At 33.9% G+C, this 14,003-nt stretch overlaps 1 protein-coding gene across 38 annotated transcripts in view; it reads right to left on the bottom strand.

Moving 5' to 3' along the window:
• The window catches only part of CLASP2 (cytoplasmic linker associated protein 2), a 177,853-nt gene that overhangs the window by 115,356 nt on the left and 48,494 nt on the right, over positions 1-14,003 (bottom strand). For 32 of the 38 annotated variants that reach the window (XM_038570274.1, XM_038570273.1, XM_038570276.1 and 29 more), the window contains one exon: positions 4,779-4,925. In XM_038570274.1, the coding sequence (XP_038426202.1) occupies positions 4,779-4,925 (147 nt within the window). Of the gene's footprint in view, positions 1-4,778; positions 4,926-5,308; positions 5,514-14,003 lie in introns of those variants that run through there. The other 6 variants (XM_038570306.1, XM_038570305.1, XM_038570307.1 and 3 more) reach the window with 2 other exon arrangements.

Here is a 14,003-nt window from a genome sequence, read left to right as displayed (position 1 = left end):
AAGGGAAAGGAATAAGCAGACTCCCTGCTGAGCAGGAAGACCAGTACCCTGGGACTATGACTTAACACCAAAGGAAGAGGCTTAACCAACTGAGCCATCCAGGTGCCTCCTTTATTTCTTTTAAAGAAAACCAACTTTGTTGTTTGCATGAGGGGAGAAAATGGGAATGATTAGCATGGAAAATAGATATCTGGACATTCTTAATAAGACCTCAGGTCAGGCACAAATGAAGTAAAATAAATATATCAAAAAGATGACTAAGTATTCCCGAATTAGAAAAGGTGGTAATTACTTAATTATAAGATTTTAAACTATTTCAAAGTAGTCTTTGATATTAGATGGAAACAGTCTACTTGAATGAATGAGCAAGTGAGAGAGAACAACAGAACTTTGAGAACTAATGATTTAGCCAACGATGTGTCTCCATGATTACATACAAGCCTCAGTAACAAATGACTAACCCCCAAATCTGGTACTTACTACTTATTACAAAAATAACAATTATACTATCATCTAGTTCAACCTCTGTATTTTAAAAATACTAGCCAAACAGCCCGGGTGGCTCAGCTGTTTAGTGCTGCCTTCAGTCCAGGGCGTGATCTGGAGACCCAGGATTGAGTCCCATGTCAGGCTCTCTGCATGGAGCCTGCTTCTTCCCTCTACCTGTGTCTCTGTCTCTGTCTCGGTCTCTCTCTTTCTCTATGAATAAATGAATAAAATCTTTTTTTTTTAAAGAATACTAGCCAAAATAATCAGTACAGGAGAGTGATTTCAACAAGAAAATACTAAAAAGCATTTCTATTTACAATGAAAAAATTTCAGGTTTGCTTTAATTCCATTCTATTTGCTAACTATTGTACTAGGTGAGCTTTAAGATAACTGATTTATGGCTGCTTAAAGGTAGTGATCATTATTGTAGATTATAATCTCAGAGCTAAAGGCTCTAAAGAATCATTTACTCAGGGAGATTAGTGTGAGTGGCAGTATATCAAAGTAATTGTGCATTTTAATGCACTTTATTAGATGCATGGTACAAGTTAACTTCTCCAAACCTTAGTTTGCTCATCAGTCAAATTAGGATAATAAAGTGCCTAACTCTAGAGGTTTTGATTTAAATGAGAGAATATATGTGAGAATGCTCAAAAAATTTTAAAAAAAAGTATTACCTAAAATACTCAAGATAAAAATATTTTAAATAATCAGGTACCTTCAGCTATTATATTCTAGATCATTAACCCAAAAAAAAAAAAAGAAAACGTGTTTACCTTAATTCCTATTATTACGCTATAAATGTTACTCAGAAAATAACAATTTAAAGGAATTCATTTTATCCTTATTCTAATTAGTAAAGCACAAAAGTAACACTTTTGACACCCACATAATATGGGTTTCTATAGTAATAATATATTGGTATGAAGCAACTCACATCCCTTTTTTTGGTTCTCCTGGACTTAAAGGCCACACCAGTACAGTATGAGTAAAACGGGATGGCATGCTGAGCCAAAGAACAAAGAAAAACTAACACACACTAAAGATTAAACACAGGTCCTACTGGCTTTAATTAATTGGATAGGATACTTTGCTAAAAATAGCATACATCTCTTTAATCTTGACATGTATCTCTGGGAGAGGTAAATTAAACTCTAAATTTTCAGAAGTAGATTCAGTCAGAATTCCAAAGAAGTTCACTTTATTTTTTATTTTGGTAATCTTACCTGAAAAAATATTTGCTAAACTCAGAGGACTGTGATAGGCTTACTCAACTAACAAAAACATACCCTCAACCTACGATATTCCTTTAATTAGGAAATAATCATACCTATCTGTATATTATATTCCTAGGAGTAGCAAATGAAATACCTAGACTGAATCCCCATATTCCATATAAATTTATGAGAAAGAAAATGTATAGTCTAGAAAGCAAAATAGTTATAAAGAGAGAAGAGGCAACCCAACCTTCAAGTATTTCAAGGTGTCATGTTAAATAATTCATCTTCTCTGCTTAAGTTACAAAGAGGCAGATTTTAATGCAATATAAAATAGTATTAATTTATTCAGAATTGAATTTGGCTTATAATCTTCCTGAAGGACACTATGCCAAACTGAAAGAACACTAGAAATCCCTGTATCTTTTGATTCAATAAACTTGAGGGATTTATTCCAAGGAAATGACTGGAGAGGTGCTAAAAGATATACATAAAAGAATAATGGAATTGTTTATAACAGCAAAAAATACTGAAAGCAACCTAGATATTATTTAACCATGAATAGTTTTCAATTAATAATTTAAGATAATGAGAAAATGCTCCAGGTAAAATATTAGTAAGAAAAAAGCTATACAAAAAGATATGGTGAATGCTGCCAATTCTGTCCTCCTCCTGAAAAAACATGTGTAGGTATAAAAATGATTGGAAAATTAATTATGGAAGTAATTAGAAGTACATCATAATTTATCAGTTGATTATCCCACATGTAGTGGTACCGTAGGTGTTTTTGTTCTAAATTTTCATCCATGCCCACACATTATTTTAATCAGATGTTGAATAGTCATCCAACAGGAATATTATAAAAGGGGCTGCTATACTTGAATAGCAAATTGAACTATATGCCAATGTCCCCTTTAACACAAAGATTCTACAACTTTAAGGAAACTTTCTATAACTAATTTAAGAATCATTAAGCCTCTGCCAAGAACAGAAAATCTAAAGTTAAATTTTCAAAGGACTGACACCCAAGAAGAGCATTAATTTCTGAAGCATTATCAATATCCTCTGGCTAGTAGCTCTTTTCTTAGACAGAAAAATAGGCAGTGAAACTAAATGAACTGTGGCAAACAAAAGCAACAAACAAAAAAAATTGCAGAATGAATCTGCAATTGCCAAAAGAAGAAGGATGAGGAAGAGAAGGAAGAAGGAATGAAAGTATCACCCTTAATTTTTTATCAAAAGAGCCTCTGCTTAGATGGATGATATAATCTGTATGAGTGATTAATGGCTACTTATCACAAAAGCTACCTAGCAATTCTCATATCTGGTAGGACTACAAACCAGAGAAGGTGAGGTAGCATAAAGAAAATCTCTGTTTCTTTAAAAAGAATACCAGATTTTATCAATTCAATTAACATAAAAATTAAGTGAGCTTTGGTAGATAAACTACAACTTCAGTTTTCATCTATGAAAAGAAAACAAAACATGAAATACAGAGCTAATTACACACCAATGGCTCAGATTCACAAAAAATATTAAATATCATGTATTTAAAATACTAATTCATTTTAAGTCAAATAAGAACGTTTCATGAAGTAACTATATCATATATATCAGAAATCTATAATTCAAAAATCAAGATAAAAAAATTCCCCTTACAGTAATTCAAAGTAGTCATTTGTTACAAAAGAAAGAAATCACAGAGATGTCATACTTTTTACCAGAGGTAAGAATGCATAATAGAAAATATCATGTAATAGGATATGATAACTAACATTTGGATGAGAATATATTCCTATAATTGTAAAAAACAAGAAGAAATTAAAATACTAATATTTAAATTATTCAAGATACCCAGATAAATCAGTAAGACATTTCTATTTCACAATATTTACCTACTTATTTATATGCATATAAATATATGTAAATATATGATATGTTTATATATAGATATATGAGTATGTATATATCATACCATCTTTCTTGATAGTTATATGGCACACTAAAGATAGTTAAAATATTTATGGTATTTTCCCTGCATTTAGAAAATCATATGACTTGAAATTAACGTTCAGTTGTGTAGAAAGATCAAGAGAACACAACTTAAAGACCTGGTCAAAATATACAACTTATGTTTCTTTCCTTTATGCTTTTAATAAAAGAGATTGAAGACCATTATTTTCCTACCAGTTATCATAAACAAGGAAAAATCTGTTTTCCCAAATGAAAACCAAAACGAAAGAAGAAAGAAAGAAAGAAAGAAAGAAAGAAAGAAAGAAAGAAAGAAAGAAAGAAAGAAAGAAAGAAAGAAAGAAAGAAAGAAAGACAGGCTAATGTCCTTTTAGCATTAAATATTTGCTTATTCTAATAGGATTCATTTTATCAGAAAGACCTGGCAGAAACTGGCACCTGAAAAGTACTCATGGTTTTATTAGAATATGAAAAAATACCCATAAAAATTTTTAAAAAGATAAACAATATGCTAGAAGTTCTAATATGATCAAAAAACAACTATGTGTTGTATAACTTCATAAAAACTGTTTTTTCCTGTTTATTATTATCTAATTCAGAAACCATTTTTAAGGCAATTTCACTTGACCACCACCCATTTCCCATTGTGACAAACGATTCAATACCCAGTATCTTCAACCATTTTTTCAACATTGAAATATTCAAGACTCACTACTAGGTGAATTTATAGAAATGTTACATAAATCAGTATTTCTTTAGCAACTATAGCACCCGAAAATTAACAGCCAAATTCTGAAAAACCTGCTCTCTCCCTAAAAACAAAAAAACCCAAATCCCAAAACTCCCTGAAATGTCTCCCTTTAAAATGACATCTGAAAAATGAATACTCTCGACTACATTAATCCACAGGAAACAGCAATATACAATATTTTAAAAACATTTTGGAAAAGGCAGCATATTTTTCTGTGTGTTGCAATAGACTCTCCAGATCTGCAATCATGCTGCAGCCATGAATAAACATATTCTACTGAAGTTCTAAGTATTATGTCCATATCAAGGGCATGAGGCATGCACATCAGATTTGAAATGGATTTACATTACCTCCAACCTTCGGGCCACCTGCTGAACCAGGCTTCCTTGCACTGTTGACAGGATTTCCGGATGTTTTAGGTGCAGGAACCTTGAAGGCTGAAGCAGCTGATGATGGCCTATTTCCATCCACTGATTCTTCATCATCAAAGCTTTTATCTGCACAAAGCATTAAAAAAAAATGTATTTTAAGAGAACTAAGCTTTGCTCCATTTTCCATAAGACTCAAAAACCAAATAAAGCTGTATATAAAACCATTACTTTGTAAGATATAAGATATAAAAATAAAGCTCCTTTGAATATTATATATTGGTAATAATAATAATCCAGTATTATGTAAAATTTGATTGCAATATTGTATGTCTTGCCTATATATTAAGTCAAAACATAAAACCAAATATATTAACTCTAAGGATAGTAAAAAGCATTTTTCCTTTTTTTTTTTTTTTGCTACTCATGTAAGCATTTTCTGCCAGCTCCTCCCATAGTATATCTTCCAGCACACCCTGCCTTATTCCTTCCACCCAGATCCTGCAACTTACAATCACAGATCCGTTTGCAAATCAGTCGCCTCATTCCTCTGAAAGCTCTTAATTTCCCTCACCCTAGGATGCTCCCAATGGTTCACATGGCCAAATACAGTAGATTCAGTACTAATCAAAGATTCTATCAAAAATAGACAGAAACAACCACAGAACCACCACTGAGGTTTGTGCCGGCATTTTTCTTTCTCTTCCCTGCCCTAGGTGCTGTAACAGCCAATCAGCTACAAGGTGACATCATCTTATGGCAGCTACTGCCAGATGAAAGGTAAAAATTCTCCATGTATTTAAAAAATTATCTATGCAGCTGCAATTATTCTTTGCCTAAATTTCAAAGGCTTTCAATACAAAGGTTGATAAACCTAAATTTGTTTTCTCCTATTTAATTCACATGAAAATTAATACGAATATAAAATAAGGTTTTATGCAATAATCGTTATGCCGGGGTGCTTTTTATTGCATCAGTAAAACATGGAATATCAGAGTGCTCATTACTGTGTATAATTAATTCTGTAATCTTACAATTTGCTGTTTATTTAGGCCACAGAAACCAAACCAATTTGTTTTCATAAATGATTCTAAAATATCCTATCCAAAGCTCCTTTTAGAATATTAATGACCACACTAGTATCATCTCCTTGTATAAAATGGTACTCCCTCATCTCTCACAAAAAAAATCACAAGCAATATGCATTTACTCGTCGAAGAAGATGGTTTTCTCTAGGACCCTGCACAAACCAACCATGACAAACAAGATGGGCGAGGCAGAGAAGCAGATTTACCACAGGCTTCAGATCAGTATGTCAGAATCTTTTCCTTTCAAGTCGCTCCTCCTTACCTATGCAAATTCCCAAATCAACTAGAATGAAATCATTACTACAAAGGGAAACTTCAAGTCCAACTATTAAATATATTTTAAAGAAAATTTACCAAACAAGTGATAAGACTTTTATTTGGGAAAAAGAAAACCAAAATAGACACACACCCATATAGAGCCACATTCCATTTCAGTGTTTTTTTTTTTCTCTTAAATAGCACGATTTATAAGAAAAAAAAGGATCTTCAAGACTTTTTTTTTTTTTTTTTTTTTACCCTTTTTTAGCATAATACTATTAAGGAGTCAGTCAGGATCAGTTAAAAACCTATGCTCTATATAGACTGCTTTATTAAAAACACTAATACAATCCCAAATAAACTTTTTTTTGCCACTACTATAAAAAAATATATAGCTAAGAGAGACGGAGTAAACACACAAATCTACAGAAAGGTAGGTACTGAAACACCGAGTAGCCAGAAGTTTCCATGGAAACAGTGTTCTGTTCCTACATACACATGAAGAATAAATGTCTCTACCACTTAAAAAAAAATTAACTCTTAACATTCTCAAACTACTAAGAAATTAAGTTTTAACTTTTTATCAAAATAAGGTAGACAAAAGTATATAAATCATAATTATTCAGCTCAATGAATTTTCACAAAACAAACATGCCAGTGTAACCAGTCTCCAGACCAAGAGATCATTATCAGCCCTATTGCTGATCTTACTGACATCCTCAAAGTCATTATTTCCTACCAAAGCTAACTAACTAGTCTTGACTTCTAATTCCATTGTTGGCTTTGCACATTCTTGAGCCTTACATAAAAGAAATCATATAATATCTACTCTGGTATTTAGCTTCTTTTCACTCAATATGATGTTTGGAAGATTCTATTTCATTGCTTATAGTTTTCTAGTGTACTACAATTTAGTAATATCCATTCTGTTGATCGACCCTTGAGTTGTTGCCAGTTTGAAATTAATATAATAGTGCTCCTAAGAGGTAAGCAAACACAGTTAAAGGGTTCTAAGAATTTTAAGGATTATTGTGGAAGTAATAAACACATTATTTTTTATTGAGTAAGTCAGACATACATATTGTAACCTCCAGGATAGCTGTACTGGACCAACAGCTGAGCATCACCTGGCAGTTTCTTAAAAATGCAAATTCTCCACGTTGAAGAACTGGAGGGTATTATGCTGAGTGAAGTAAGTCAATCGGAGAAGGACAAACATTATACGTTCTCATTCATTTGGGGAATATAAATAATAGTGAAAGGGAATATAAGGGAAGGGAGAAGAAATGTGTGGGAAATATCAGAAAGGGAGACAGAACGTAAAGACTCCTAACTGTGGGAAACGAACTAGGGGTGGTAGAAGGGGAGGAGGGCGGGGGGTGGGAGTGATTGGGTGACGGGCACTGGGGGTTATTCTGTATGTTGGTAAATTGATCACCAATAAAAAATAAATAAATAAATAAAACTTTAAAAAAATGCAAATTCTCTGGCCCCAACAGAAATCTAATGATCAGGAACTCTGGAGATGGGAGCCCAGCATTCTGTGTACTAAAACCCTCCTAGTGATGCTGATGCATGGCCAAGTTTAAGAACCACTGCTCTACAGCATGTACTGGCAAATTTTCTTTTTTTAAAGGGTCATATAGTAAATATTTTAGGCTTTGTAAACCATACATGTAATCTCTCTGTACAGCTACTCAATTATGCTATTGTAGTGCCAAAGCAGTGATACGTGATATGTAAACAAATGGGTGTGGCTGTTTCAACAAAAAAAATTTTTTTTTTTTGTTTCAACAAAATTTTATGTACAATAGGAGGGTACTGGATTTAGCCCGTAAGCAACAGTTTGCCAATCCCTGCTCTACCATAAGCACTAATATAAGAGTAACTGTATACATAAATAATAGAAGAAAAAATTTTAAATCTAATTAACTGAAAAGAAGTAGGAAGTGGATAAAAAGAAGGATAGAAACAAGTGGATGAAATAGAAATAGAAGACAATGGGACAAAAATGAAGCCAAATATATCAATAATTACCTGAAAAGTAAAGGAACTAAACATTCCAAGTAAAGACCAATATTGAATTTTTTAAAAAGGTATACTTTATGAAGTCACAAAGAAGTTAAATGTAAAGGGATGCCTGGGTGGCTCAGCGGTTGAGCATCTGCCTTTGGCTCAGGATGTGATCTCAGGGTTCTGTGATCGAGTCCCTCATCGGGCTCCCTGTGGGGAGGCTGCTGTTCCCTCTGCCTATGTCTCTGCCCCTCTCTCTTTGTGTTTCTCATGAATAAATAAAATCTTTTTAAAAAATAGTTAAAGGTAAAATGATGGACTATGGCAAATACCAAACAATAGAAACTTGATGTAGCTATTCTAATTTCAAACAAAGCAGTTTGATGAAGTATTACTAGAGATAGACTCTTAATAATCCTAAAGGGGGGGGGGTGTCAATCCAACAGGGGGGAAAAAATCAAAACCCTGACTTTTTATGTACCCAGTAACACAGCTTCAAAAACATAAAGCAAGACAGAACATATCTACAGAAGCGGAAAATTTTTATCACTTCTAATAACGTTCCATCTTTTCTTGACTATAAGCTAAAAGAATTCATAAAAATGAATTCATCATCCTAAGTCCTCAAAAATGTTTCGTAATTTAGAGATTATAAATATTCTAGGCTTAAAAATATTTTCTTAACTGTAAAATATTCAGACCAAATCAGTTATATTTCTCCCTAGTACCTATCATTTCCTGAAATAATAAGAGTAAACCAGAAGTTGGACTGAAACGGAACAGAAATGTGTTGTTTACCCTATAACCCCACTGCCTAGACAAGATTCCCAGGATAAGTATCATAGTTAGCCATTCTTTCTACCTTTGCTCCTTTTGAGCTTGTTTTCAACATAACGTCCTGAGTTGAACAAAGGCACATCACACCATTGCTCAAAATGCTCTTATGAGTCCAAAAAAAGGTACCAGTACTCCAAGATCTTCAAGATCTTAGATACCACGTATGTGATTCGACTTGCTGCTTCCAGCTTTTGCTCCAATCCAGCCCCACCAGTTTCCCTGACTCCTACAAAGGACTCTGTACTTGTTCCCTTTGCCTAGAAGCTCTTCCCCTCCATAGCCAGTCTGTTTACTCACCAACTTCAGATCTTTATTCTTCTATCACTTCCTCAATGAGGTCATCTCCAGACACTAAAATCATAAACTTTCCAACATCCTAACACTACTGATCTATCCCTACCTTCCTGCTTCATTTCTCTCTTTAGCACTTACCATCTATATATTGTACTTTATTATCTGACTCTTCCCACTGAAATGTATTATCTAATTAGAGTAAGAAGTTTTGTCTATTTTGTCCACTGCCATAACTCTGACATGTGAACAATGCTTAGAAGGACCTTCGGTCTCCAGGTTATTGAAACAAAACTCCAAAGGCAAACAACTACAAATACTGAATAGAATAGATATTTAAAAAAAAAATCTTCCTTAAAACAATTAAGTACCTGACAAAATAGTAAGAAATAGGGGACAGAGTCAGTACATATGAATTTCTGTTCTGAAGGCTTTGTGGAACAAAGGGAACAGGATTTGGAACCTACATAAAAAAGATACAGAATCTAATAGGAAACTCCTCCCACCAAAAGCTGGTATACCAAACAACTATACTCTTTTTTTGTTTTTTTTGGTTTTTTTTGTTTTGTTTTGTTTTGTTTTGTTTTTTACTATACTCTTAAGGTTGAAGTGAACCATAAGTAAGCTCTTATCTTCTTAAACTTTTTATTCTTTTCCAATTTTTCTCAAAAGAGAACAACAGAGAAGTAAATCAAAAGGAGTATGTCATTAAGGTCAACTGCTTGGACAGTCAAGAAGACTTAAGCCCTAGGAACTTAGTAGGCTCACACTGGTAGTGCACCTACTCCCGAGAAACAGCTAAGGCAAATGAAAAATCTTCCTGGAATAAAGTCTCAGTCCTCATATTATATGCACAAATAATTTTTGAAGGGTCACTTGGCATGACAGAAAACAACAAACCATTAGCAAGAATAAAGAAATAGAGAACAGGAACAGATCCACTAAAAATCCTAGAATTATCAAGCACAGATTATAGGGGTGCCTGGGTGGTTCAGTCAAACATCTGCCTTTGGCTCAGGTCATGATCCCAGTGTCCTGGGATTAAACCCTGGGCATCCAGCTCCCTGCTCAGTGGGGAGTCTGCTTCTCCTCCATCTTTCTCTGCTGCTCCCCCTGCTTGTGCTCTTTCTTAGAGCACAAAAATCTTAAAAAAAAAAAAAAAAAAAAAAAAAAACTTTACTACGCAAGCTTGAAAATAATTTCAAGGATCAAATCATTTAAAAAGTGACAGATATTTTTAAAAAGATTTATTGAAAGAGAGAGGAAGAGAGTATGAGAGTGTGCATGGTGTGAGTGAGGAGAGGGGAATAGGGAGAGAGAATCCTCAAGCAAACTCCCTGCTGAGCATGAAGCCTGCAATGCAGGGCTCAATTCCAGGACCCTGAGATCATGATCAGGGCCAAAACCAAGAGTCAGATACTCAACCGACTGAAGTCAACCAGGTGCCTTAAGAAGTGACAGATTTTTAAAAACCACCAAACAGACCTTCTAGAAATAAATATATAATGCTTGCTTCAGTGGGCAAGCAAGATAGATTATATACAGCTCAAGTGAACTGGAAGATAAATCAGAAAAAAAAAAAATCACCTGGGATACATATGGTAGGTACTTTAATATTTACTGAATAAAAAAGGATTAAATACAGAAGGCATGATTATGTTGATACTCCAATGTTTTAAAAAAAATTACTATGGTTTGGTGCAGAAAATGAACAAGATGAACTTATTAAAAAGTACCAGAGGATAAAAACTAATAAAGTAGCAGGCTACAGTGGTTATGTGTGTGATGGGAATGGAAAAGGAGGAGAGAGAAAGAAGAGTAGCTGATAAGAATAGAAGAAAAAGATGGAGATAACAGTCGGAGAGGAAAAAGAAATGGCAACAGAATAAGGAACATGATGGAAATAAAGGAGGAAATGAAGGAGTAGGGAAGAAAAGAGCAGGAGAAGGAAGGGGATAAGGGTAGTAGGGGTGAGGGCAGATGGAAAGAAATAAAAAGAAGCCCAACTAGAATAAGGCTCTACCCTTTCTTGCCTTCTTGTAATAACAGGACACTGTTCTCAGCAAGCACTGAAAGATGATATGCCTACAATCCCTTATCTGCAATGACTGAAAGTCAGTAAATTCTAAGAGTCCAGCTTTAGCGTGTTTTGTCTTTTTTTTTAACTCCAGTGTAGTTAACACCCAGTGTTAAACTAGATTCAGGTGTACAATATAGTGGCTGAACAATTCTATACATTATTCAGTACTCATCATGATACATGTACTTTTAATCCCCTTCACCTATTTCACCCAATCCCCACCCCCACCCCCTCCGCTATCTCCCCCCTGGTAACCATCAGTTTGTTTCCATAGTTAAGAGTCTGTTTCTTGGTTTGTCTTTTTCTTTGTTCCTTTGTGTTATTTCTTAAATTCCACATTGGAGTGAAATCATATATTTGTCTTTCTCTGACTGACTTATTTCACTTAGCATTATACACTCCAGATCCATCATGTTGTTGCAAATAGGGAGTTTATTCCTTTTTATGGCCGAGTAATCTTTATATATTCTGGATGCTAACCCTTTATTGGATGACATTTGCAAATATCCTCACCCATTCCATAAACTGTCTTTTAGTTTTGTTGATTCTTCTAGGATTTTTATGGTTTCAAGTCTCACATTTAGGTCCTTATTCCATTTGAGTGTATTTTTGTGTATGGTGTAAGAAAGTAATCTAGTATCATTCTTTCACATGTAGCTGTCCAGTTATCCCAATATCATTTGTTGAGGAGACTGTCTTTCCCCAATGCATATACTTGCCTCCTTTGTCAAAGATTGATTATAATCATGGATTTCTGAGGTTTCTATTCTGTTCCACTGTGTCTATTTTTGTGCCAGTACCATACTATTTTAATCACTACAGCTTTTTTGTTGTTTAAAGATTTATCAAATAAAATAAAATAAAATAAAATAAACATTTATCTATTCATGAGAGACAGAGATAGAGAGAGGCAGAGACACAGGCAGAGGGAAAAGTAGGGTCCCTGTGGGGAGCCTCATGCAAGACTGAATCCCAGGACCCCAGGACCACAATCTGAGCCAAACGCAGATGCTCAACCACTGAGCCACCCAGCTGCCCCAATCACTACAGCTTTGTAGTGTATCTTGAAATCTAGACTGTGATACCTGCAATTTTAGTCTTCTTTTTCAAGACTGCTTTGGCTCTTTGGAGAATTCTGTGGTTCCACACAAATTTCAGAACTGTTTGCTCTAGTTCTGTGAAAAATGCTATTGGTATTTTGAGAGAGATTGCATTAAATGTATAGATTGCTTTCGATAATATAAGCATTTTAACAGTATTTGTTCTTCCAATCACTGAGCACAGAATATCTTTCCATTTGTTTTGTGTCATCTTCAATTTCTTTCATCAACGTTTTATAGTTTTTCAGAGTACCAGTCTTCTACCTCCTTGGTTAAGTTTAATACTAGGTATTTTATTATTTTTGGTGTAACTGTACAAGGGACTGTTTTCTGAATTACTTTCTGCTGCATCATTAATGTATAGAAATGCAACAGATTTCTGTACATTAATCTGGTATCCTTTGACTTCACTGAATTTCTTTACCGGTTTTATTTAGCAATGTTATGATAGAATCTTTCGGGTTTTCCATATATAATGTATCATCTTCAAATAAGTTTTATTTTTTCTTATAGTTTAGATGCCTCATTTCTTTTTCTTGGACTTCCAATACTATACTGAATAAAAGCGGTGAGATAGGACATTCTTTTCTTTTTCTGGATCTTAAAGGAAAAGCTCTCAGTTTTTTAACACTGAGTACGATGTTAGCTGTGGATTTTTCATATATGGCTTTTATTATATTGAGGCATATATTCCCTCCAAATCTACTGTTAAGAGTTTTTACCAAAAATGGATGTTGTACCTGGTCAAATGCTTTTTCTGTTGTCTACTGAAATGATCTTATGGTTTTTAACCTCTCTTGTTGATGTAATGTATCATGTTGACTGATTTGTAAATATTGAACAAGCCTTACTTCTCAGGAATAAATCCCATCTGATATGCTAAATGATTTTTAATATTGCTGGATTTGATTTACTAAAATTTTGTTGAGGATTTCTGCATCTACGTTCATTAGAGATACTGGCCTGTAGTTCTCTTTTTTAGTGTCTTTATCTGGTTTTGGTATCAGAGTAAAGCTGGCTTCATAGAATAGATTTGGAAGCTTTCCTTCCACTTCTATATTTTGGAATAGTTTGAGAATAGGTGTTGTCTTCTTTAAATTGTTTCATCTTTTTAAATTCATTTGGTAGCAAAATCTAAATTGATCTGAACTTCGCTTAGGCAAAATATGTGAACTGACATGAAGCTATTTATTGTCTTTATTTCACTCATTGTGAATCTGCATATATTTAACTATAAAAATATTAATGTGCTTGATTGCAAGGTACGACCTCAGACCCAGCTGGAGTTGTAACATATATGGTTTATGAGCACTACTTTTCTAAATTCTGACCTATTCAGAATTCTAAAACATAGCTGGTCCCCAAGGTTTCAGGTAGGAAACTGTAAATTTATATGACCATAAGCAAATCCCTTCCGTTTTTTCTTTTTCCCTTCAAAGTAAAGCCATATATTCAAATTGCTATTCAAACTTTCCACTTCATTCTTATGGGTATATGTGTTCCAAAACCTGAAATTTCTGTATCTGAATTCACATAAAGA

Source organism: Canis lupus, chromosome 23 (genome assembly GCF_011100685.1).
Source record: "Canis lupus familiaris isolate Mischka breed German Shepherd chromosome 23, alternate assembly UU_Cfam_GSD_1.0, whole genome shotgun sequence".
In the NCBI taxonomy this organism is placed as follows: domain Eukaryota; kingdom Metazoa; phylum Chordata; class Mammalia; order Carnivora; family Canidae; genus Canis; species Canis lupus.
Note: the sequence above shows the minus strand (reverse complement) of the source record. Positions and strands in the feature narration are given on the sequence as shown.